This window comes from Strix uralensis, chromosome 20, assembly GCF_047716275.1.
Source record: "Strix uralensis isolate ZFMK-TIS-50842 chromosome 20, bStrUra1, whole genome shotgun sequence".
Lineage (NCBI taxonomy): Eukaryota > Metazoa > Chordata > Aves > Strigiformes > Strigidae > Strix > Strix uralensis.
Genome location: NC_133991.1, coordinates 1485001 through 1506471, shown reverse-complemented (window position 1 = coordinate 1506471; position 21471 = coordinate 1485001). Strand labels below are relative to the sequence as shown.

General features: G+C 62.2%; 1 protein-coding gene across 4 annotated transcripts in view; it reads left to right on the top strand.

Annotated features, from left to right (window-relative positions):
• HIP1 (huntingtin interacting protein 1) overlaps positions 1-21442 on the top strand; it is a 53909-nt gene extending 32467 nt beyond the window's left edge. For 2 of the 4 annotated variants that reach the window (XM_074889862.1, XM_074889864.1), the window contains exons 2-31: positions 535-598; positions 1203-1345; positions 1821-1877; positions 2375-2455; positions 4861-4937; positions 5199-5260; positions 6633-6773; positions 7315-7372; positions 10434-10509; positions 10822-10953; positions 11576-11673; positions 11857-11929; positions 12366-12549; positions 12645-12733; positions 12827-12943; positions 13038-13139; positions 14806-15000; positions 15119-15266; positions 15430-15516; positions 15636-15743; positions 16151-16287; positions 16394-16504; positions 16618-16676; positions 16810-16903; positions 17288-17388; positions 17500-17605; positions 17845-17968; positions 18194-18255; positions 18831-18942; positions 19266-21442. In XM_074889862.1, the coding sequence (XP_074745963.1) occupies positions 535-598; positions 1203-1345; positions 1821-1877; positions 2375-2455; positions 4861-4937; positions 5199-5260; positions 6633-6773; positions 7315-7372; positions 10434-10509; positions 10822-10953; positions 11576-11673; positions 11857-11929; positions 12366-12549; positions 12645-12733; positions 12827-12943; positions 13038-13139; positions 14806-15000; positions 15119-15266; positions 15430-15516; positions 15636-15743; positions 16151-16287; positions 16394-16504; positions 16618-16676; positions 16810-16903; positions 17288-17388; positions 17500-17605; positions 17845-17968; positions 18194-18255; positions 18831-18942; positions 19266-19276 (3009 nt within the window). In that variant the 3' untranslated portion in view covers positions 19277-21442. Of the gene's footprint in view, positions 1-534; positions 599-1202; positions 1346-1820; positions 1878-2374; positions 2456-4860; positions 4938-5198; positions 5261-6632; positions 6774-7314; positions 7373-10433; positions 10510-10821; positions 10954-11575; positions 11674-11856; positions 11930-12365; positions 12550-12644; positions 12734-12826; positions 12944-13037; positions 13140-14805; positions 15001-15118; positions 15267-15429; positions 15517-15632; positions 15744-16150; positions 16288-16393; positions 16505-16617; positions 16677-16809; positions 16904-17287; positions 17389-17499; positions 17606-17844; positions 17969-18193; positions 18256-18830; positions 18943-19265 lie in introns of all 4 variants that reach the window. The other 2 variants (XM_074889861.1, XM_074889863.1) reach the window with 1 other exon arrangement.
• Positions 21443-21471: the final 29 nt, after the last annotated feature.

Here is a 21471-nt window from a genome sequence, read left to right as displayed (position 1 = left end):
AGGTTGTCTCCTGCCCTTCTAACCCCCCAGCTAGGTCCCTGTCCTTTGCTGCCAGACAACGCGGGCAGCCCTGGTCCTGCTCTGCAGCGTACAGTGGTCTTGCCATCCCGCTGCCGGATTCCCCGTGCCCCCAAAACACCCTCTTCGCTCAGCCCCCCCGAAGGTGGAGTAGGAGCTGGAGGCTGCTGCCTGTGATCCAAGGGCAGGGGAGGGAATTGCCTTCCCTCTGCCCGTCCCACCACCCCGAGGGCAGGAGAGTGTCCTTTGTGGTCCCGGCTTTAATTGCATCGTTATTATGCTGAGTAAATGAGTCCTGGCAGCAGCTGAACCTGGCGGATGCCAACCACATCCCAGAAAGGCATCCGGCAACGGGCAGCATCCAGCTGGCACGAGCAGGGGCCGGGGACCTGGATGGGAGCCAGCCACTGACAGGTGCCGGCAAAGCCGGGGGGTCTCAGCGGGTGAGGGGGGACCGGGGGGAAGTCTGAACCCTTCCCATCTCACCACCCCCCCTCCACCGCTTCTCTTTTGCAGACTGTCAGCATCAATAAGGCTATTAATGCACAGGAAGTGGCTGTCAAGGAGAAACATGCCAGAAATATCCTTCCCAAAGTTGGCCGTGGGACAAGCGAGCGTGGGAGCGGGGCTGGGGCTGCCCGGAAAAAGGGCAGCGGTGAGGCGACACGTGGGGAGAGGTGCCGGCGCAGCTGGGCCAGCGCCACAAGCTGGCTGCCAGGGTGCTGAGAGTGGCTGGATGGGACCCTGGGGTGGTTCTTGATGATGGTTGGGGTTTTTTTCTGGCATGGCACAGGGTCCCTGCTCCTGCTGCTGCAGCCTGTGCTTGTCAGTGGGTGCCCAGCGTTGTGCTCCCAACGCTGCCGTTCCAGGAGGGGCAGATGCCCGCAGCAGGTTGTCTGCCTGAGGCGAGGATGCTTAATCCCCTAAAAGTAGATCCCCAGCATCCCAGCAAGGCAGCCAGGAGGGTTTGGCAGAGGCCCAGCCCCAGCCCCGAGCATGCCACAGTGCTCCCAGAGCTGTGGTGCGCTGGAAGAGAGGGGACAGCATGTGCCTGGGCTTGGCAGCTCATCGGTTCCCCGCGGTGGCCCAGCTCCCCCCGGCTCTGCGGGTACCAGCGGGCTTCGGGGTGGCCACTCTCCATCACCGCCCAAGGGGAGAGGAACATTTCCTTGACCAGCCACCACCATGCATCCTGGGCACGCATCACGAGAAGGGGGCACAGACCTTCTGGTCAGTGGTGAACCGGCTGCCGCTGTCGGGCAACGCCGTGCTCTGCTGGAAGTTCTGCCACGTCTTCCACAAACTCCTCCGGGACGGCCACTCGAACGTGAGTGCTGTGGGCTGGGCTCGGCAGCTGCCCCGGGGCCAAATCCTTTCCCCTGCGGGGCTGCACAGGGCGGTGGGAGGTGCTGGTGGGTCAGTGCCCTCCTGGGGGTCAGTCCTGGGTGGGGGCTGGTGCAGGGACCTGCTCGTTTTGCCAGAGCCTTCCTGGCACTGCTCTGCCCACAAACCAACCCCTGCGCTACAGACCCCGGGGCCGACCCCAGCGCTGGTGCCGGAGGAAACGGCTCAGCACGGGGCGTCACCGCTGGCGCGGGAGCCATCAGCAAGGATCCTCCTGCCCCACGTGCAGATGGGGAAACTGAGGCACCCTGGAGCTGCCAGTAGTGACTCCAGGGTCGGGAACGCATCAAGACCTCCCATTGCTTACCCCAGCTGCTGGCTCCAAGTATGGCACGCCTTGCCCCGGTGCTCTGCCTGCTGCCCACGCTGCCTGCTTATTTTCATCCTCGTTCCTCCAGGTCCTGAAGGACTCCGTGAGATACAAGAATGAGCTGAGCGACATGAGCAGGATGTGGGTAAGCGGCTAAGCCTGCCAGCCACCGCGGTGGGGACACCCCAGGGGTCCCTCAGCAGCACCCAGCACCCCAGCCAGGCTGGGGGGTGGTGTTGGCTTGGACAGTGGTTGCACCCAGGAGGAGCCAGGCTGCAAGGGCTGAGCAGACACTCAGCTGCGGCTGATCCGTAGCTGCTGTGACCTCCCCAGGCTGGGTTTGCCAACTGTATTTGATACCCCATTCCACCAAAATCAAATGCTTTCTTCCTATTTTATGGCAAAACCCAGTAAAACTCAGCTCTGGTGATCAAACACGGCACTGAAATCTGCAGAGAAGATGACGAGAAGGTCTTGACCAAATCCTTTTGGCTGCTGCAAGACAGCCTGCAGCCTGTGTGTTGGCAAGGGGGGTTTCAGCTGTGTTTTGGGGGGAGATAAGGGAGGGGACACTCATGCTGCAAGGGAAGAAGGCTTTTTCACAGCCTGCCCCAGGTCTCAACAGCTTTTTGGTGTCCCCAGGGCCACCTAAGCGAGGGCTATGGACAGCTCTGCAGCATCTACCTCAAACTGCTGAGAACCAAGATGGAGTTTCACACCAAGGTGAGCATCATCCCGTCCCCATCCCCACGGCCACAGCAGGGGTGGGTGATGCAGTGCTGAGGCGAAAGTGGTGGCAATGTTACAGGGCCAGACAGGGGCTGGCAGAGCTGTCCTGGTGCTGTCACCCCAGAGGGTCCTCTCCTCTGTCATGGCCATCCTGCTGCCTCCATGAAACATCCCAGGCCCAAGGACCAATGCCTCGGGGATGGATGGTTTCCTGGTGGATCAGGGCTCCTTGGAGGCACCTGGACTGGGCTGGGAGTTGGGGGGCTACAAGAAGCCGTAAGAGACCCCCAGCTTTGGGGTGCATATCCCCTCCCAGGTATCCTAGATGGGCAGAGATGGAAGAGGCCGTGGGGTTCTAGAGTGGGGAGAGCTTGTGGGGGCCATGCTAGGCTGTGCCACCCTGTAGGAGCAGTCCCTGCCCATCCCCAGCACTGCCCTGGCAAGATCTGCAAGAGCTAAAGCAAGCCTAGGCAGCAGGGACAGGCAGGAGGCAGTGCAGGCAGGGCAGGGGCCAGCGATGAGGTGTAAATCCCCTGGAAAAACCTGTGGTGGAGCCTGGCTTTTCTGCATCACCACGAATGCGGGGAGGGATGCCTGGGATTTCGGCTGGTGGGGTGTCCCTGTCGGTGCGTGGAGGAGGATGAGCAGCAGCACCTGCCCTGGCTGGCGTGTGAGCATGAAAGGTTATTCACCACAGTCAGCAAAGGAGAAATTAAATAGATGTGTACAGAAAGCTCCCTTTGCTTGGGACCTCCTAGTGCTTTCTAAAATAAGGTTTTTATATGGACAGAGAAAGTGAAGTGGGAGCAACAAGTCAGCCTGGAAACTCAAGAATGATGGGGAAATAATGATTAACTTAATCTGAGCACAACTTAGTTGTTCTCAGCAGAACTTCAGCGGAGTCACAGGTTTAAGATCTCTTTATGAGCACCCAGTTCATTGCAGACCAAAAATCTCAACTTAGATTTATTAGGCAAATCAGGAAAACAGGATGAGGTAGCACAGAACAAACATCTCTGTCCCCAGCAGCCTCGGTGCTCCCCCAAGGCTTCTGCCCTCCATCGCCTGCCCTGCTTGGTAAACACCACTATGCACAGGGTGCGGTGGGATCCGTCCCGGCCGGAGCCAGCACGATGTCCCATCCTGTCCCACCCAGTGCTGTCCCCAGCTTGAAATAATCTGTGCTGGTTACCAAAATCCATTTTTTCTCTCTCTCCTTTGGGCTCTTGGGCCATGGGTGCTCCTGGGCACGGGATCATCCCAGGGGAATCCCAGGGGATGATCCCAGACGAGTTTTTTCCCCCATTATCAGGATCTTGTTTTCAGCCCCTGGAGCAGCGCTGCTGTGCAGGTCCCTTTGGGTTGGCGTTCAGAGAGGATGCACTGGCTCTGGGTCGGCTCTGCACATGCCGTGCTGGCTGCCAGGGGTGATGGGGAGCGTGGTTTTAGTCAGGGATGTGGCATGCCCTGTTGTGCCCCAGGAAGCCACGCTCACAGAATCACAGAACCATCTCGGTTGGAAAAGCCCTTGAAGCTCCTCCAGCCCCACCATGAACCTCACACTGACCGTTCCCAACTCCACCAGATCCCTCAGCGCTGGGTCAACCCGACTCTTCAACCCCTCCAGGGACGGGGACTCCCCCCCTGCCCTGGGCAGCCCATTCCAACGCCCAACAACCCCTTCTGCAAAGAAATCCTTCCTAAGAGCCAGTCTAAACCTTCCCTCACATCAATGGAGCTTATTAGACAGATGCTTTCTTATAGAATAAAATAGAATATGCTTGTGGTGTTAAAGTAACAGCATGCTGCCAAGAGCAGGATGGAAAGTCATGGTGGGCTTGTACACAAGCGCATCTCTGGCTTCAAGTGTCCTCATCCTTACAGTAACCAGCTACAGCAGGTTTGGTACCCGCAGTGTTTCCTTCCTTTCTGAGCTCTGCTGGAAAGAGGTGTTTTCTGAAGCCAGGCTGTACCCATCACCCCGATTTGGTCTGGAGCTGTGATGTGACCTTCCCCGGAATGCCTGGGCAGCGTGAAGAGGCTTTGCCCCTCAGAGCAGATATTGGCTCCTTCCCCTCCAGCTCTCGGCGATGCCATGCATGAGCTGGAGCCCCATCTCCTCCCTGCCCAGCAGGTTTCTAAGCCCAGGGAGAAATGGCTCTTCTTGCTGGGGAGAATACAGGCACCATGGATTGGAGATGCTGCCGTCACCCGGGGCTCAGCAGACCTCGTGTTTGCCCTCTTTCCCCTCCACATCACTCCCGCAGCACATCAGAAGAGTTCTCCCGGTCTCTAGCACCGAGGCTGCCAGCCGGTTTGGCAACCCTGGTGCTCGCAGAGCCGTGGCCGGAGCAGGAGATCCTCAGAAACCCTTTCCCAACTCCTGTTTCCCCATGCAGAATCCCCGCTTCCCTGGCAATCTCCAGATGTCCGACCGGCAGCTTGATGAAGCGGGGGAGAACGACGTCAATAATTTGTGAGCGCAGGGCAGGGGCAGGAGGTGAGGGAGGGGGGCGGGTGCAGGCAGGGTGCCCAACCTCACTGGCAGCGCAACCAAGCCAGGGACGGGACCTTCCCCCTCCCCTGCCATGGGTGCTGGGGGTGGGCACAGCCCCTGGGCAGGGCTGGTGCATCCGTGCCGGAGCCACTTGTCCCTCTGGGCTGGCACCTGGCACAGGTTGAGGCCCACGGGTGGCTGCAGGGATGCTCCCCAATCATCCTCATCCTTTTTTCCTAGTTTTCAGCTGACAGTGGAGATGTTTGACTACCTGGAGTGTGAGCTGAACCTCTTCCAGACAGGTAAGCCCCCATGCTGCCCTGCCGCAGGGTGGGGTGGGGGGTCTGAAGGGGCTGAGCTGTGCTGGGGAGAGGCTCGGGGAAGGATGCTGTCTGAGGGCATCGCAGCTCATCTCCTTTCTGAGCACTGCACCCGAGTTATTATTAGATGAAGTCCCTGTGTGTCGTGCTGCCTCGTGGCCGCCCTCTGGCAGTGCCGTGGGGCTGGCCACATCACTCCATCCCACTCCCCGCCATGTGCATCACTTCCACCGCCCAGACTTCGGGCTCTCCCGCTATGGCAGCCTCCCCGGGCTGAATTTCTTCTTGTCTTACTCACGGGCTTGCGACAGGTTTTGGTTTTTATTAGCAGCGAACGCAAGCTGCTGTGGGTGTTTGGCAGTGGTGGAGCTGGGGGAGGCATGGGGGCACCCTGCCTTCCTCCTGCCCTCCTGCACAAGCAAGCGGAGGGGTAAAAACAATCTGAACCCTCAGGACTGTCATGCACCTCTGTACGCTCGAGCAGGATTAGTTTGGGGTAAATTAAAGCAATTCTGGGGCAAGCCTTCATGTGCTGCATGCACCAGGCGTGGGTGCTGGCGGGACAGGGCTGTGTGTCACTGGAACTGGAGCAGCACCCTTGTCTCGTGGCTGTGTGCTGGCACAGTGGGATGGGGACAGTGCCGGGGGGCTCATCCATGCGGCACAGCCACGTCCCTGAAGCGCTCCGGGGAGCTCTTGCTGCTCTGCCCATCAGAGGGGTGTTGCTGGATGGAGGGAGGTGAAGCTGCCATCTCCTCCAGCTGCCCTGCTAGCCTGCCTGCTGCACCAGCGGCCTTTGAGGGCGGGCAGCCCGCAGTTCGTGGCAGACCCACAGGGCTGGACCATGAAGGTGGTCACTGGACACATCACCAGCAGCTCAGCGTCCCACGCCCCAGGCTGGCCCCAGCCCTGGCAGAAATACCTTGGTGTTGTGGGGTACATCCTGCAACCCCGGCACGAGATGCGGTTCGATGTGACCTGGACAGAGGGTTGTGGACATGAGGTGCTGCCCACTGCTCCCAGCTGGTTTTGGAGCATCTCCCCACCGGCCTGCACGGCGCACCCAAATGCCACTGGGATGGCAGTGACGGGCAGAGCACAGGGGCTGCCTGTCCTCGGGGGGCCGGGAGCTCTGCACCTCCAGCCCATGGTGCCAGGCTGAGATGTTCCCGGGCCTGCGTGGGAATTTCCCCTCCTGCTGAGCCTGCAGGGCGGCGGGCTGGGCCCCCAAGGGCCAGCAGGGCTCTTGCTCCAGGTGAAGGTCTCTTGCTCCGGGTGACGTTTGTGGACGTGACTGACCTGGCGTGGCACCCGCTGGTGCTGCCAGAGCCTGATCCCACGCTCCTTCCCGCAGTGTTCAGTTCCCTGGATATGTCACGCTCGGTGTCGGTGACGGCCGCGGGGCAGTGCCGCCTGGCCCCGCTCATCCAGGTGATCCTGGACTGCAGCCATCTCTACGACTACACTGTCAAGCTGCTCTTCAAGCTCCACTCCTGTGAGTGTCCCCAGCACCACTGAGTTCAAACCACGACATTCGGGCAGGGTAGGGACACAGGGGGTCACCACCCTGCTCAGGCTGGACTGTTCACCCCCCCACCTCCTTCCCAGCCTTTTTGGGGGGTGAAGGGAGTCACCAGGACAAGGGACAAGGAGGTGCAAGCGCTGGGGGCCTGAGCTGTCCCAGGAGCCTGCCTTGCCAAATGCCCCTCGGCCACAGGGATGGTGCCAACCAGGGGCTCCCCAGCTTTGGGCAGGCACTGCCTGCAAAACCCGCATCCCTCAGGACCTTGAATTGTGGTGGCAGCTGCCTGAACGCCAGCTTGCTGCCTTTCCTTGCCCTGGGGGTGTCTGGGGGGAGAGGTGAGCCTTTCCTGCAGCAGGACGCTGAGCCTGAAACATTCAGACCCTGGGAGGAGGGTGGTCGTCTCTGGGAAAGACCCATCCCCACTTGGCTGTGCCACTGGGTTGTCCCCTGATCTGTGCTCCCTCCCAGCACGGAGATGCCCAGTGACCTTCCTGCTTGCTCCTTCTTCCAGGTCTGCCAGCAGACACGCTGCAGGGCCACCGGGATCGCTTCCTGGAGCAGTTCAGAAAGTAAGTTCCCAGACCCAGAGTGCTGGCTGTCCCCACTGCCGCTGATGCTCCGGGGGTGCTCCCAGGGCAGAGGGAGCGCAGAGGGGTGCCGGAGCCCCCGTGTCAGGGCTCAGCAGTCAAGTGATGGAGATGAGGGAAGTGCAGGAGACAGTCTTGCTTGGGGCTCTGAAATCCAGCCTGCTTCTACCTCTTGGCTCTCCCTGGGGCTTCCTCCAGGACAGCCGCTCCGCTTGGCTAATCTACAGCTATTGAATTACCAGATAACAGCGTTATTAATTCTAACACGGCGTTCAACTGCTGACAGCACATCCAACGATTTAAAACCCTCAAACCCTTTAATTGCAGATTTAAATGCAATTTGCAGTCGACGTGCTGAGATGAAAGTCTGGGCACAGGCTGAGAAGCCGAGCGTGGGGGGGGTTGCCAATGGGGACACTCCAGGGATGCTCCCGGATGGGTGTTGAGTGAGCAGGGTGCTCAGCACCCTCAGCAGTGTTCTCTGCTTGCCATGGGTCCGTCGGCTCCATCAGGAGAGGGATGTGTTGGTAGGAGAATGCAAACAGCACATGGAGGTGATTCAAGATGCTGCAGGAGGGAGGGTCTGCACCAGCCCTGGCAGGGACTCGCAGTCATGGCGCTGGGGGTGTGGGACAGGGAAAGGAGATTTTTTTCCCCCCCAATTCTATTGAATTAAAAAAAAAAATGCCATTTGCACAAACCCAAGGGAGCTTGTTAAAAGGGACAGCCAAAGGATGAAACCTTTGGGTGTTGCAAAGCTGAGGAGGGGTCCATGAAGAGCCTTGCAGAGAGCCTGGGCGCCAGGAATGCTGTTGGGTGGTGCAGTGGAGCACAGGTGGCTTTCAGGTGGGAAAAGCCATCCCTGAGGGGACACAGAAAAGGAAAGTGTAAAGCTCATGGCACTTGTGTCTGTCCCAAAGAAAGCAGCAGATAACAGGTGTAGGAGGAGAGAGCCAGAACCAAGTCATGGTCACCCAGTTCCCTGAGACCTTGGACATGAGGGTGGCTGTGATGCTGCTGGAGTATTGCCAGTGCCCCGGGGCTGAGGAAGTGTTACGGTGCTGGTTGATAAAAAAGGCTCCAGGGAGAGGGGAGGGAGGCAGCAGAGGGACTGACCCGGCGCTTGGTGCAGCAGGGAAATGACGAGGGGAATGGAAGAGGGTCTTCATGAAAAAAACCAGCATGGGATGGGGTGGGTGCTGCTGTATGTTGTATATGTGGGCACTGAGTTCATGAGAGGCCATGAGCTGCTGCAGGGTGATATGCAGTGGGAGTGAACATATTTATTGCCAAAAGTTCTGGGAAAAAATGGAACTACCCTGAGAAATGCAAGTGAGACTGAGCTGAGCGGTGCAGCCATACGCTGGAGGGAAGGGGTGGCATCCAGAGGGACCTGGACAGGCTGGAGGAGGGGGACATGTGAACCTCATGGAGTTCAACCAGGCCAAGTGCAAGGTCCTGCACAGGGGGTGGGCAACCCCAGAACCAGCACAGACTGGGGGAGGGAGGGAGGGAGGGAGGGAGAGCAGCCCCTCAGAGAAGGACTGGGGGATGCTGGGGGGTGACAAATGGGACATGAGCCGGCAATGTGCGCTCGCAGCCCAGAAAGCCAAGCGTCTCCTGGGCTGCGTCCCCAGCAGCGTGGCCAGCAGGCCGACGGAGGGGATGCTCCCCCTCTGCCCCGCTCTCCTCAGAGCCCTGGAGCACTGCGGCCAGCTCGGGGGTCCCCAGCACAAGGCAACGGTTCTAAACTGACCGAGGGTGGGGTTAGGCTGGACATAAGGAAGAAATGTTGAACACTGAGGGTGGGGAGACACTGGCACAGGTTGCCCAGAGAAGCTGTGGCTGCCCCCTCCCTGGAAGGGTTCAAGGCCACGTTGGATGGGGCTTTGGGCAACCTGGGCTAGTGGGAGGTGTCCCTGCATACGTCAGGGGAGCTGGAGCGGATCATCTTTGAAGGTCCCTTCCAACTCACACCATTCTGTGAGTCCATGATCCTATGGGATGTGAGGGCAGGTCTCCCCTGGATTAGTAACTGCACAGAGGAGAGGAGACAAATGGTCAGGTTTTGTACCAGTGAGTGTCCCGGGGTGGTCCCCAGCGGCAGTGCTGGAACTGGTCCTCTCGACGTATTTTAAATGAGATCAAAAAAGAGTGAGCAGTGAAGTGCCGTGGCCTCTGGTATGTGATTCTTTAGGGTAGTTGAAATGAAAACTGGCTGCCAAGAGCAGGGGGAGGATGTCACGGTGCCGAGGGACAGCTCAATTTGATGTCACAAACTGCAGACCACTGCGGGAAAAACACCAGGCACGAACGTCAGCAGATAGCGGGGGCTGTCCGTGGGCTCTGACCACCCAGGGCAGAGACCTTGGGGCGGGTATCAACAGCACCAAGACAGCAACTGGGATGCAGGGGTAGCTGGAGGGGAGCCACGAGTGGCGTGGCCAGGCACTGCCACTCCTCCCCAGAGTTGGAAATCCTGAAGGGAGGTGGCCATGCTTCTGGGGGATGGTGCAGAACCCTCCGGGCAGGAAGCCCCCAACCTGCTGATGGCTGGGTCTGTAGTGGGAGCAATGGTGATGTTTCTCAGCTGTCCTTTCAAGCTTTGGCCGTGGTGAGGACAGCACAGAGAGGTGGCTGTACCTCGGTGGGACCCAGTGCAGCCATTCTGCTGCGGTTCAGGGTTTCATAGACTTGCAGAGTGGTTTGGGTTGGAAGGGATCTTTGAAGACCATCCAGTCAACCCCTCTGCAATGGGCAGGGACATCTTTCACTAGATCAGGTTGCTGAAGTTTCAGGTCCTGGGTTTATGGGAGAAAGCCTCCAGCAGTCACTTGTTGCCAGAGGTGGGAGGCTGGCGATGGGGTCTTCCCAGGACCTGCCATGGGTTTGGTGGCAGCACACACCACCGTCCCCTCCAGCACAGTGCCATGACCTGGTGACACCCTCCTGGAGCCAGGCGAGGGGTTGGAGCTACCCACGTTTGGGGTGGGGTGTCTGGGTTGGGCAAGAGCTGTCCCTAACCATTCCCTGCCCCTTGCAGGCTGAAGGACCTCTTCTACCGCTCCAGCAACCTGCAGTACTTCAAGCGGCTGATTCAGATCCCGCAGCTGCCAGAGGTGAGGCCCCATGGTCCCCGGTCCCCACGCCCACCATCCCTGTGGCCAGGAGCAGCCATGGGGCCAGTGGCACTGGGAGAGTGCCCAAAAAGGGTCGCTTGCCACCTTGCCCGGCTTCTGAGGGCTGGTGGCAATTGGGGCTCATGGGGTGTGAGGCTCATCCTTGCATCCCTCCCTGGGTGGAATCTGTCCCCGTGGGTCCTGGCTCCATTCCCACGGGTCCAGACACAGCCAGCTCTGCACCAAGACAGGATTTTGACCAACCGCAGTGCCGGTCCTCCCCCACCCAGCCATGCTCCCCTCCCTCCCCAGAACCCTCCCAATTTCCTGCGCGCCTCGGCGCTGTCAGAGCACATCAGCCCCGTGGTGGTCATCCCCGCCGAGGCTTCCTCGCCCGACAGTGAGCCCATCACTGACCTGGTGGAGATGGACACGGCCTCGCAGGTGAGCTGCTGCGGCGCTGCTGTTGCCTCTCAGGCTGCAGAGAGGACGCGGGTGCTCTTCAGCTCTGGGGTTATTTCTCCAAAGCCATGCCATGGTGGGGGCTGAGATGGTGGGGATGGCCTCGTGTGCTGGGGAGCATCACTGCAGGGGCCATGTGGGTGCTGGGTGTCGCATGTGGGTGCTGTTAGGTCTGAGCCAGGCTGAATTCATCTCACGGTGCTTCTCTTAGTGGTTTGGTGCCCTCCAGTGATGGCTGGCTGGAGATGTTTGGCTTCCCAGCATCGCCCCTCAGCTGTGCATGCTGGCATCAGGTCTTCATGCCCCTCTCCACCAAGGGTTACCCCAGGCACTGAGCATTTTAGGAGGGCAAGGGTTGTGTGCTGACATAGCTTTGAGGGTCTTCCCCGCCCCCCAGGAGTTAAGTGGGGATGGACCAGAGATGTTCAACAAGTTCAATGCCCTGGGAGCAGTGGGGGGGATCCAGCCCCAGTCCAGGCAGCAGGAGCAGGCAGCAGCCCTGCGGGCATGTGGGCTGGCTTGGCGGTGCCACCGGGGACTTGGAGGGACACGGGCTCCCAGGTGGTGGTGGGTTCACTCCAGGTCCATGCTACTCTCCCCACAGAGCCTGTTTGACAATAAGTTTGATGACATCTTCGGCAGCTCTTTCAGCAGCGATCCCTTCAACTTCAACAGCCAAAATGGGATGAACAAGGATGAGAAGTGAGCAGTCCCGGTGGTGCCGGGGAGGGCTGCCTCCCCGGCGTGGCAGCGCGGCCGCCTGCCAGGCTGCTGCCACACAGCAGCTGCGGTGGCACAGGGGACACCTCCCCGCCCGGGATGCGTCCCCACGGCCCCGGCATGGCTGGGGGTGCTGAGGATGTACCCGGTGTCTCTCCTTCCCAGGGACCGGTTAATCGAGCAGCTTTACAGGGAGATCTCAGCCCTGAAGGAGGAGCTGGAGAACTTCAAGGCCGAGGTGGGTGACAACCATCTGGGTGTCATGCAGTGAGCACCCCTGTGTCAGTCCAGGGGCAGGACGAGAGCCGGCGGCTCACACTGGGAATGGGGCTGGTGGGGTGCTGGCTGTGTCCCCAGCTGGGCAATGCAGTGACTCTGTCTGTCTGTCTGTCCTGCCCTGTCCCCAGTGGCTTCAGCATCCCTAGCGCAGCCATCCCTGCCCGTACAGGGGGTTCCCAGGTGTGCCAGGGGCAGGGGGGTTGCATCCCTGCCCTGGGGGTGGGGGGGCCAGGCTCACCCCCACTGCCCAGCATCCCCAGTGCTTCGCCCTGCTGCGTTTGGGGCTCTGTGGGATGGCTGCCCATGGGGTGGCCACCAGATGTTCCCAGCGGGCATCAGACAGTGCTGGCAGCCAGCGAGTGGCCCCGGGAGCTGCCCGCCCGCTGTCCCTGCAGAGCGCCCGGGGCATGGTGCAGCTGCGCGGTCGCAGCAGCGAGCTGGAGGCCGAGCTGGCCGAGCAGCGGCACCTGAAGCAGCAAGCGCAGGACGAGAGCGAGTTCCTGCGTGCGGAGCTGGAGGAGCTGAAGAAGCAGCGGGAGGACACCGAGAAGGCACAGAGGAGCCTGACAGAGATTGAAAGTGAGCAGGGAGAGCCAGCACTCAGCTTGGGGTGGGGGTGAGCCCCGGGGTGGGGGTCCCGGGTGCTCACCTCGGCACCCCTGGGTGCGTGGCAGGGCGGGCGCAGGCCAACGAGCAGCGCTACAGCAAGCTGAAGGAGAAGTACAGCGAGCTGGTGCAGAACCACGCCGACCTGCTGCGGAAGGTGAGCTCCCTGAAACCCCTCCCGGCATCCCCTTTGCCTGCCGTGCCCCCCCCAGCACCGGGGGTCACTGAGCTCCCTCTCTGCCGTCACCAGAACGCGGAGGTGACCAAGCAGGTGACAGTGGCCAGGCAGGCCCAGGGGGACGTGGAGCGGGAGAAGAAGGAGCTGGAGGACTCCTTCCAGCGGGTGAGCGAGCAGGCTCAGAGGAAGGTGAGTGGGGACTGAGGGCGGGGGGACACACCAGGGATGGGCAGGGGTTCCCCCATGGGGTACCAGTGCCAGCAACCTCTCTTCTTGCCCACAGTCCCAGGAGCAGGCAGAGGTGCTGGACACGCTGAAGCGGGAGCTGGCAGCCAGCAGACAGGAGCTGCAGGTCCTCCAGGGCACCCTGGAGTCCAGCACGCAGGTGAGAGCCCAGGGGTGGCCCCCTGCCAGCCCACCACCACCCCGGGAGGGGCAGCCCACACGAAGGGGAGGTCTTCCTGCTGTCATGGTGCTTGGGTGAGGTGTTACCCACCATTGGCCTGATAATCCCAGAATCATCTCGGTTGGAAAAGCCCTTGAAGCTCCTCCAGTCCCACCATGAACCTCACCCTGACCGTTCCCAACTCCACCAGATCCCTCAGTGCTGGGTCAACCCGACTCTTCAACCCCTCCAGGGATGGGGACTCCCCCCCTGCCCTGGGCAGCCCATCCCAACGCCCAACAACCCCTTCTGCAAAGAAATCCTTCCTAAGAGCCAGTCTGACCCTGCCCTGGCACAGCTTGAGGCCATTCCCTCTTGTCCTGGCGCTGGTTCCTTGGTTCAAGAGACTCATCCCCCCTCTCTGCACCCTCCTTTCAGGGAGTTGTAGAGGGCCATGAGGTCTCCCCTCAGCCTCCTCTTCTCCAGACTAAACCCCCCCAGTTCCCTCAGCCGCTCCCCATCAGACCTGTGCTCCAGACCCTGCACCAGCTCCGTTGCCCTTCTCTGGACACGCTCGAGTCATTCAATGGCCTTTTTGGAGTGAGGGGCCCAAAACTGAACCCACTCATCGAGGGGCGGCCTCACCAGTGCCGAGCACAGGGGTACCATGAATCAACTCCCTGTCTTCTTCCCCACATCTAGATGAGTTTAATGATCATACTGGGGGGTTTAACACTCCTGGGTGCAAGAGCGTGCAAAGCGATGGCCTCCAGCAGCACGGATTGTTGAACTAAATTCCCTGTGAGAGCAGGGTCAGGCAGGGGGGCTCTGCCCACTGTAAAACCCGGGCAGGGAGCATGCCATCACATCGCAAGCCTTTGCACAAGCTTGCTGCCATGCCAGAGGGTATTTCATGCCTGTGAAGCCGTGGAGGACAGTAGGGGTTTCCAGGCTCGTTGTAGAAGGCAGAAGCTGGCAGAAAAATGGAGCTGCCCCTCCCCGGGGTGGGCAGATGTGCTGCAGCAGGACAGGGTGGGACAGAGTCGGCTCTGGGGCCAGCAGCCAGCAACCTTCATCTTGTCGTCCACCAGGGTGCTAGCAATCATAATAAAAGTGAATTTTCACTGGTAAAAGTGAAAGGGCTCCCCAGGGAGTCTTGGTTGGCCGCAGGTGAAGCTGTCAGCACTGCAGGGGTGCTGCCAGGTGGTGGGTGATGCAGGGCTGTGACCTGCAAGGGCTGTGATGCACCGAGCAGGGATGGTCGAGGTGGTCCAAGCCTGGACATTGTAGAGAGGTTGGTGCTGGTCTCTTCTCACAGGGAATTAGTGACAGAACGAGAGGGAACGGCTTTGAACTGCAACAGGGGAGGTTTAGGCTGGACATGAGGAAAAAATGTTTCCCAGAAAGAGTGGTCAGAGAGTGGAATAGGCTGCCCAGGGAGGGGGTGGAGTCCCCATCCCTGGAGGTGTTTAAGGGTCGTTTGGATGAGCTGTGGGGGGATGTGGGGTAGGGGAGAACTTTGTAGAGCAGGGCTGAGGGTTGGACTCGATCCTGAGGGGCTTTTCCAACCTGAATGATTCTGTGATTCTGTGTGGACCATGAACAAGTCCCAGACTGGAGGGTTTGCCCTCAGCACAGCCCCAAGTACTGTTTCGTGCCCAACCAGGTGGGAGTGGAGCAGAGCACCCGGATCACTGGCCTGGAGCAGGAGAGGGACAGGCTGAGCCAGGCAGCAGAGCAGCACGGGGAGGAGATGGCTGCCCTACGTGCTGAGCTGCAGCACCTGCGGGACACGCTCAGCCGCGAGCGGGAGAGCAGCAAGATGGAGCTGGAGACGTTGCAGACCCAGCTGAGAGACAAGGTACCCAGCGGGCACCGCTGGCGTGGGGCATCCCAGCATCCCTCTCCCTGCCCCGCTGCAGGGCTTCGGCAGAGCTGGAGGCGGCGGCGGGGCAGTGACGCCTGCACTGGCTCGGCAGGAGAGCGGGGAGCAGGCGCTGCAGCGGCGCCTGGCCGAGGAGCAGTTTGCCCTGCTGCAGGGCACTGCGCGGGAGGCAGAGAGGATGGTGCAGGATGCCCTCGGCCGCCTGGAGGATCCCGCTCACATCGGCTGCACCGGCTCGGCAGGTGAGTCCCCTGGTGCTTGCCAAACCTGGTGTTATTCCCACCTGCCCCCACCGCCCAAAGCCCACCCTCCCTGCTGTCCCCTGGGCCGTGCCAGCGGCGGGGAGCAGCCGTGCCACACACGGGGACACCCCGTGTTTGAGTCCTGCCTGCTGTCTGCCTGCAGATTACCTCCTGTCCAGGACGCTGGCAGCCTCCGAGTGCGTGGAGCGGCTGCGGGATGCTCATGGCAAATACCTTTCGAATCGCGCAGGTAAGAGCCGGCAGCCCCGGGCAGGGGCTGGGCTGGGGGAAGGGGGCAGCTCTGGCACTCATGGGCCGGGTGGCCAGCACCCGCCGGGGCTGAGGTATGTGCCCGCTCTCCCGCCACAGCCGTGGGCTCCCTGCTGCCCTGCCTGGCCCTCTTCGCCCACCTCGTCAGCGACACCCTCCTGCAGGGCAGCGCTACCTCCCACGTGGCCCCCATGGAGCCCGCCGACCGTGAGTGCTGCCCGACGGGGCTGGGGTGGGCAGGCACTGGGGCAGGCAGGGGTCTGGGTGGGCAGGATGCTGGGGTGGGCAGAATGCTGGGGTGCGCAGGGACTGAGTGGGCAGAATGCTGAGGTGGGCGGAATGCTGGGGCAGGCAGGGGACCGAGTGGGCAGGATGCTGGGGTGGGCAGGATGCTGGGGCAGGCAGGGGACCGGGTGGGCAGGATGCTGGGAAAAGTAGGATGCTGAGGTGGGCAGGATTCTGGGGTGGGCAGGGGCCAAGGCAGGGCAGGATGCTGGGGCAGACAAGGGCCAGAGTGGGCAGGGGCCAGCACGGGCGGGGTGCTGGGACAAGCAGGAGCCAGGCCTCTGTGTCCCCCCGTGCGGCACCCACAGCCTCTGGTGCTGCCCGCACAGGTCTGCTGGAGATGTGCAGGCAGTGCGGCAGCGAGGCTGTGAGCTACCTCAGCGCCCTGCAGGACCCGGAGTCGGTGGAAGGTGCTGACTGCAGCCTGGTGATGACCTGCCTGAGCCGCATCAGCACCATCGGGGAGGTGGGTGCCTCAGGAGGGCTGGTGGGGTGGGGTCAGGCCATGGCGGGCACCGCCAGAGGGGCTGTGCCACCCCTGGATGGTCCCTTTCGTCCCGTCCTGTCCCCAGGAGCTGCGGCCCAGAGGGCTGGACGTCAAGCAGGAGGAGCTGGGTGACCTGGTGGACAAGGAGATGGCGGCAACAGCAGCGGCCATTGAAACAGCGGCTGCCCGCATTGAGGTGAGGGTTGCCGCGTGCCACGAGGCACCCATGGGTGCTGTGCCTGCCGGGGCCACCGGCATGAGGCCAGGATGGAGCACAGGGCTCAGTGTGGCCTCTCCCCTCTCTACCAGGAGATGCTGAGCAAGGCACGGGCTGGTGATACTGGGGTCAAACTGGAAGTGAACGAGAGGTGAGCAGTGGCCAGGGTGCTGGAGAGAGCTGGGCAGGCAGGATGGGGCCCGGCGCCACGGGCAGAGCAGCTGCCCCATGGCTCTGGGGTCTCCCTGCCCCACAAGTGGGGCTCAGTGGAGTTTGTCTTGCAGGATCCTGGGCTCCTGCACGGGCCTCATGCAGGCCATCCACATCCTGGTCCTGGCCTCTAAGGACCTGCAGAAAGAGATCGTGGAGAGTGGACGGGTGAGCGGGGGGCATGGGTGCAGGCAGGAGTCGGGCAGGGCAGGGGGCAGCGGGTGCTTGGCCAGCTGGGGGTCACCGTGTGCTTGCTGGGGACGTGCTGCTCCCGGCCTTGGCCTGTTGGGACACCAACACTGGCTGCCAGGACCTCCTGCCCCAGCCCCGGGGTCTCACCCTGGCTGCGGCCCCTGGGGTGTCACAGAGGTCCCTGATGTCCCCTCCCACATAGGAGACCCCATGACCCCCATGTTCGGTGTCTCCCCAGCTCCCACACACATCCTAAACGAAGCCCTGACCTACTCCGTTCCCCCAAGGGGGGGGTCTGGGGCTCCCAGGCCCTGCCACTCCCCTGTCCCCAGTGCATGACTGGGCCTTTCCTGATGGCAGGGTGCGGCGTCCCCCAAGGAGTTTTACGCCAAGAATTCCCGCTGGACCGAGGGTCTTATCTCTGCCTCCAAGGCCGTGGGCTGGGGTGCCACCGTCATGGTGTAAGTGCCACCATCACCAGAGCGGGGAGAGGACTGCAGGGTCCTGCCGTCCCCACAGGGAGGGACGGGGACGGCGGGACGATGCTCCAGCCCCTCTCTGCCCTCCTGCAGCGACGCTGCCGACCTGGTGGTGCAAGGCAAAGGGACGTTTGAGGAGCTGATGGTCTGTTCCCGGGAGATCGCGGCCAGCACTGCCCAGCTGGTCGCAGCCTCCAAGGTAGGAGCCCGGCACCTCGGGGGGCTCCCAGACCACTGCCTGCATCGCCCGGCAGCTCCCCCCGCTGCGGCCTGCGCTTGGCTCTGGGAGATGCTCCATCCCCAGGCAGGCAGCAGCGAGGCTGCTCCCCTGGCTGTGCTTTAGGGTGACCCTGGGGCACCACGTGCTCACCCCAAACCATGGGGCTGGTCTTCTCACCCGGCGGGGTGTAAGCGCATCCCTCCTCACTGCCCCGGCAGGTGAAGGCAGACAAAGACAGCGCCAACCTTTGCAAACTCCAACAAGCCTCCCGGGGTGTCAACCAGGCCACGGCCGGTGTGGTGGCCTCCACCAAGGCTGGGAAGTCACAAGTGGAGGAGAAAGGTAAGTGTGGGGCTGCAAGAGCACAGACCTGCCCCGGAACCTCTGCTCTTTGCACTTAGTGTCTTCGGTTGGCTGTGCCCCAGTGGCCTCTGCCTGCAGCTGCCCCTCTCTGCCTGCATATCCCGTGGTGGCAGGCAGTGGCAGGCGCTGGCAGCAGCGTTGGAGCTGCTGGGGCATCTCTGGGGAGCGGAGTTTGAGGGGGGCTGGTGGTGTCTTTCTCCACAGACAGCATGGACTTCTCCAGCATGACACTCACCCAGATCAAGCGTCAGGAGATGGACTCACAGGTAGGAAGTTCACCCATGTTTTGGGAAACACACCCGCTGGTGCCTCACTTGGGCTAACGAGGGGCTGCCGGGGCTGGAGGGGAGGTGGGTGGGGGTACAAAATGTGGTGGGTGGGGGCACCCTGCCCGGCTGCCTGCCCCAGGCAGCACCAGCTCATGGGGAGGGCCCAGGGTGTAAAGACAACAGATGGGTTTGCCCAGGAGCTGCATGCAGCTGGTCCTTGAGCCTTCCCTGACACTGTCCCCTTCATGGCACAACAGCCCGTGGTCTCCCCCTGCCCTCATGTACCCCCACAGCACCCACCTCTGCCTGGCATGGGGCAGGCCTGGGGAATTCCCCTTCCCAGGGTGCCCACATGGGTCACTCTGCCTTCACCTGCCTGAGCTCAACCCCCTCCCCAGCACCGTGTGCCATCGGAGCACTCGTGGGATGGACCTCAGTGGTCTTTGGGCTTATACTGGGGAGATAACGGGCATGAAGGGGGGTGCCCAGCCCAGCACGGCTCCGTGCCAGCGGCAGCACCCAGGTGCTGTGCCAGCGTGCGGGGTGGCCATGGCGTGCGTGATGTCCTTCAGGTGCGGGTGCTGGAGCTGGAAAACCAGCTGCAGAAGGAGCGGCAGAAGCTGGGGGAGCTGCGCAAGAAGCACTATGAGCTGGCAGGAGTGGCAGAGGGCTGGGAGGAGGACGGTGAGTGGATCCTGGTCCTGCTCCAGCCAGGAAGCTGCTCCGGGAAGGAGCAGGGCAGGACCGGGAAGCCGTGCCAGCAGTCCAGGCAGCGAGCAGGCTTGGGTTTCACCCCCGCTGGTGCAAGTGGAGCCTGGGGACAGTCGGCACATGGGCCCCTGACCTGTGCAGGAGCCTGTGGGACCCACATCGCCCCTGGGCAGGGTGCTTGGGTGCTGCTGGGGCTCTGCTGCCCTGCGAAGCCCTGGGGTCCCAGGGGGATGGGGCAGAGGGATGCTGGGACGCCGCGTTGCTCTGCGCCCCCTTACCCTCTCTCCCCGCTCCAGCTGCAGATTAACTCCCGTGGTGGAAGCAGCCTGCAGGGGACACCCCTGTGGTGGGCTGAGACCCAGCTTGGTGCAGCCTTTTGGGAAGATCCACAACAAACCGGTGCAAAAGCCACCCCGAAGCACACGTCCTCCGCGTCCCCCCCGCCAAGAGCCGCCTCCAGCGCCGGAGCACCAAGAGCCGCCTGGCGAGACCCCGGGGCTGGGAGCGAGGGCTCGCCAGCCTGACGCCAGCCGCAAACCGCACATGTATTTATTAGCTGCTTGGGGTTGGGGGGTTCTCCGGGGGGGGTCTTTAACCCTTTAGTTTTGTTTTTGCACAGATTTTCGGAACTCTTGGAGCCAGCTCTGGCTGAGCGAGAGCAGTCAGGTTTCTTCTGCTTCTCGCTGCTTCTCCAGCCTTAACCCGGTCCCTGGCTCGGCACGAACATCCCCCCGCTCCGCAAAGGAGCCTGCCGCGGTGCCAAGGGCCCCGGGGGTGCCGCCGGGTCGGGAGACAGCTTTTAGGGTGCTGCTGGGCTTGGTGCTAGGTGTGCTCCCCCCTCCGGTGGGGGCACTGAGTGCCTTTGGCCACTGCAGGGTGGGGGGAGCGTTCCCGTGAGACAACCTTGGGTTCTGAGGCCAGGATGCTGGTGGCAGCAACACCGGGAGAGCGGGTGGTGAGGAGGGAGTGGGGCAGGCAGTGGGATGGATGCTGCTGTGAGCTCCTGCCCCCCATCCTAGGTCCTCAAAATGCCTGCTCCACCCCCACCCCCCCCAAGAGCTGGGCTGCCCTGCCCTAACAGATCACTGTGTTCATGCCAGCAATAAACCCTCCGCAAGGTGCTGAGCACGGGTTTGGGCAACTGTGGTGCCACCGCACAAGCCATCAGCTCCTGGGGATGGGGGGTGGTTCTAGGGCAGCAGCATAGAAGAGGGTTTGGGGGAAGCGAGGGTGCCCCAAAAGCAGAGCACCCCAAAGCCAGAGCAAGCAGCTCCCCGGACCCGCTCTCTCTGGGCTGGTGCCACCCCTGTGTCCTCACCACCCTCCTTGGTGCATGAGGGAGCGGTGCCAGCGTTGCCGTGGGCAGGAGCAGCTATGGGGCTGGCAGTGGCCAGGGAACCTTTGTGCCTTGGAGCAGGGGGCTCGGAGGGCAGGGGGTGTCTGCCAGCTCCGGGCCCCCCAGCTCGTCTCACTGCGGTGGGGACGGTGGCGTCAGCCTGCGCAACGCTGTCTCCATCCCCCACAGCCGCCCCCATGGTCCTGCTGGTGCCCCTTGCAGGGCCAGGGTGTCTTTCCCGGCCTGGCAGCATTGCTGCCTGCACCCTGCCTTCAGGCAGCCGCCTCTTCCTGGGGGGAGACAGCCAGACCAGCTCCCTCGGGGTGCTGGATGTGCAGGATTTGGCCTTTCTCCCTTTAGGAAGTGGTCGCATTGCCCAGAGTGGTGGGCTGTCACCATGTGCTTTCCCAGTGACGTCCGTCAGCCCTTGGCTGGCACTCGGAGCAGTGGGACCCACCTGCATCCCCCTGCCCGGCCACGCCGTCACCATGGCCTCAGGGCTGCTCCCCCCTCTACGCGCAGGAGAGCGCAACTGTCCACCGTGCAGGGACCCGGTGTCCCCATGTCCCCCAACCAGCCCTGCTGCCAACACACCCAGCCTGCTGGGGACCTCCCAAGGCTCCCCGCCGGGGCTCCCGCAGCCTCCCCACGCCCCACCACGGCCGTACCCCGACCTGCGCCGGCTCCCCTCTGGATGCAATACCAACCATCCTGCAGGACAGGGGGAGCCCCAAAACCTGCCCCGCTCTTTTTGGGAGGGCAGGGGGTCTTGCCTGCGTGGGGTACCCCCAACTACCTCAGGCCTCCAGGCCGGGTCGGGGCTGGGGGGCTGCAGGGAGGTCACGGTGGTGGCAGGGGCTTGGGGGCGGTGGCACCACTCTCGGCCGAAACCACTTTTTGTATCTCGGCTGGGCGCTGGCGGGGGGGAGTGTCCCCTGCGTGGTCCCTGGCTCTGGTGGCTGGTGTTGGGGACAGTGGGGGTGCCCTTCCACTGCAGGTTGGGTTGACTTTTTTTTTTTTCATTGTATAATAATTACTACGTCGTGTGTTTTCGATTTTTCAATAAAGCCTTCAGCCCAGCCCTGCCGGCTCCGGGGTGGTCGGCAGCTGGGCTGTGTCACCATGGGGGTCCCACAGCTCTGCCCTGGTGGGTGTGCTCAGCCCTC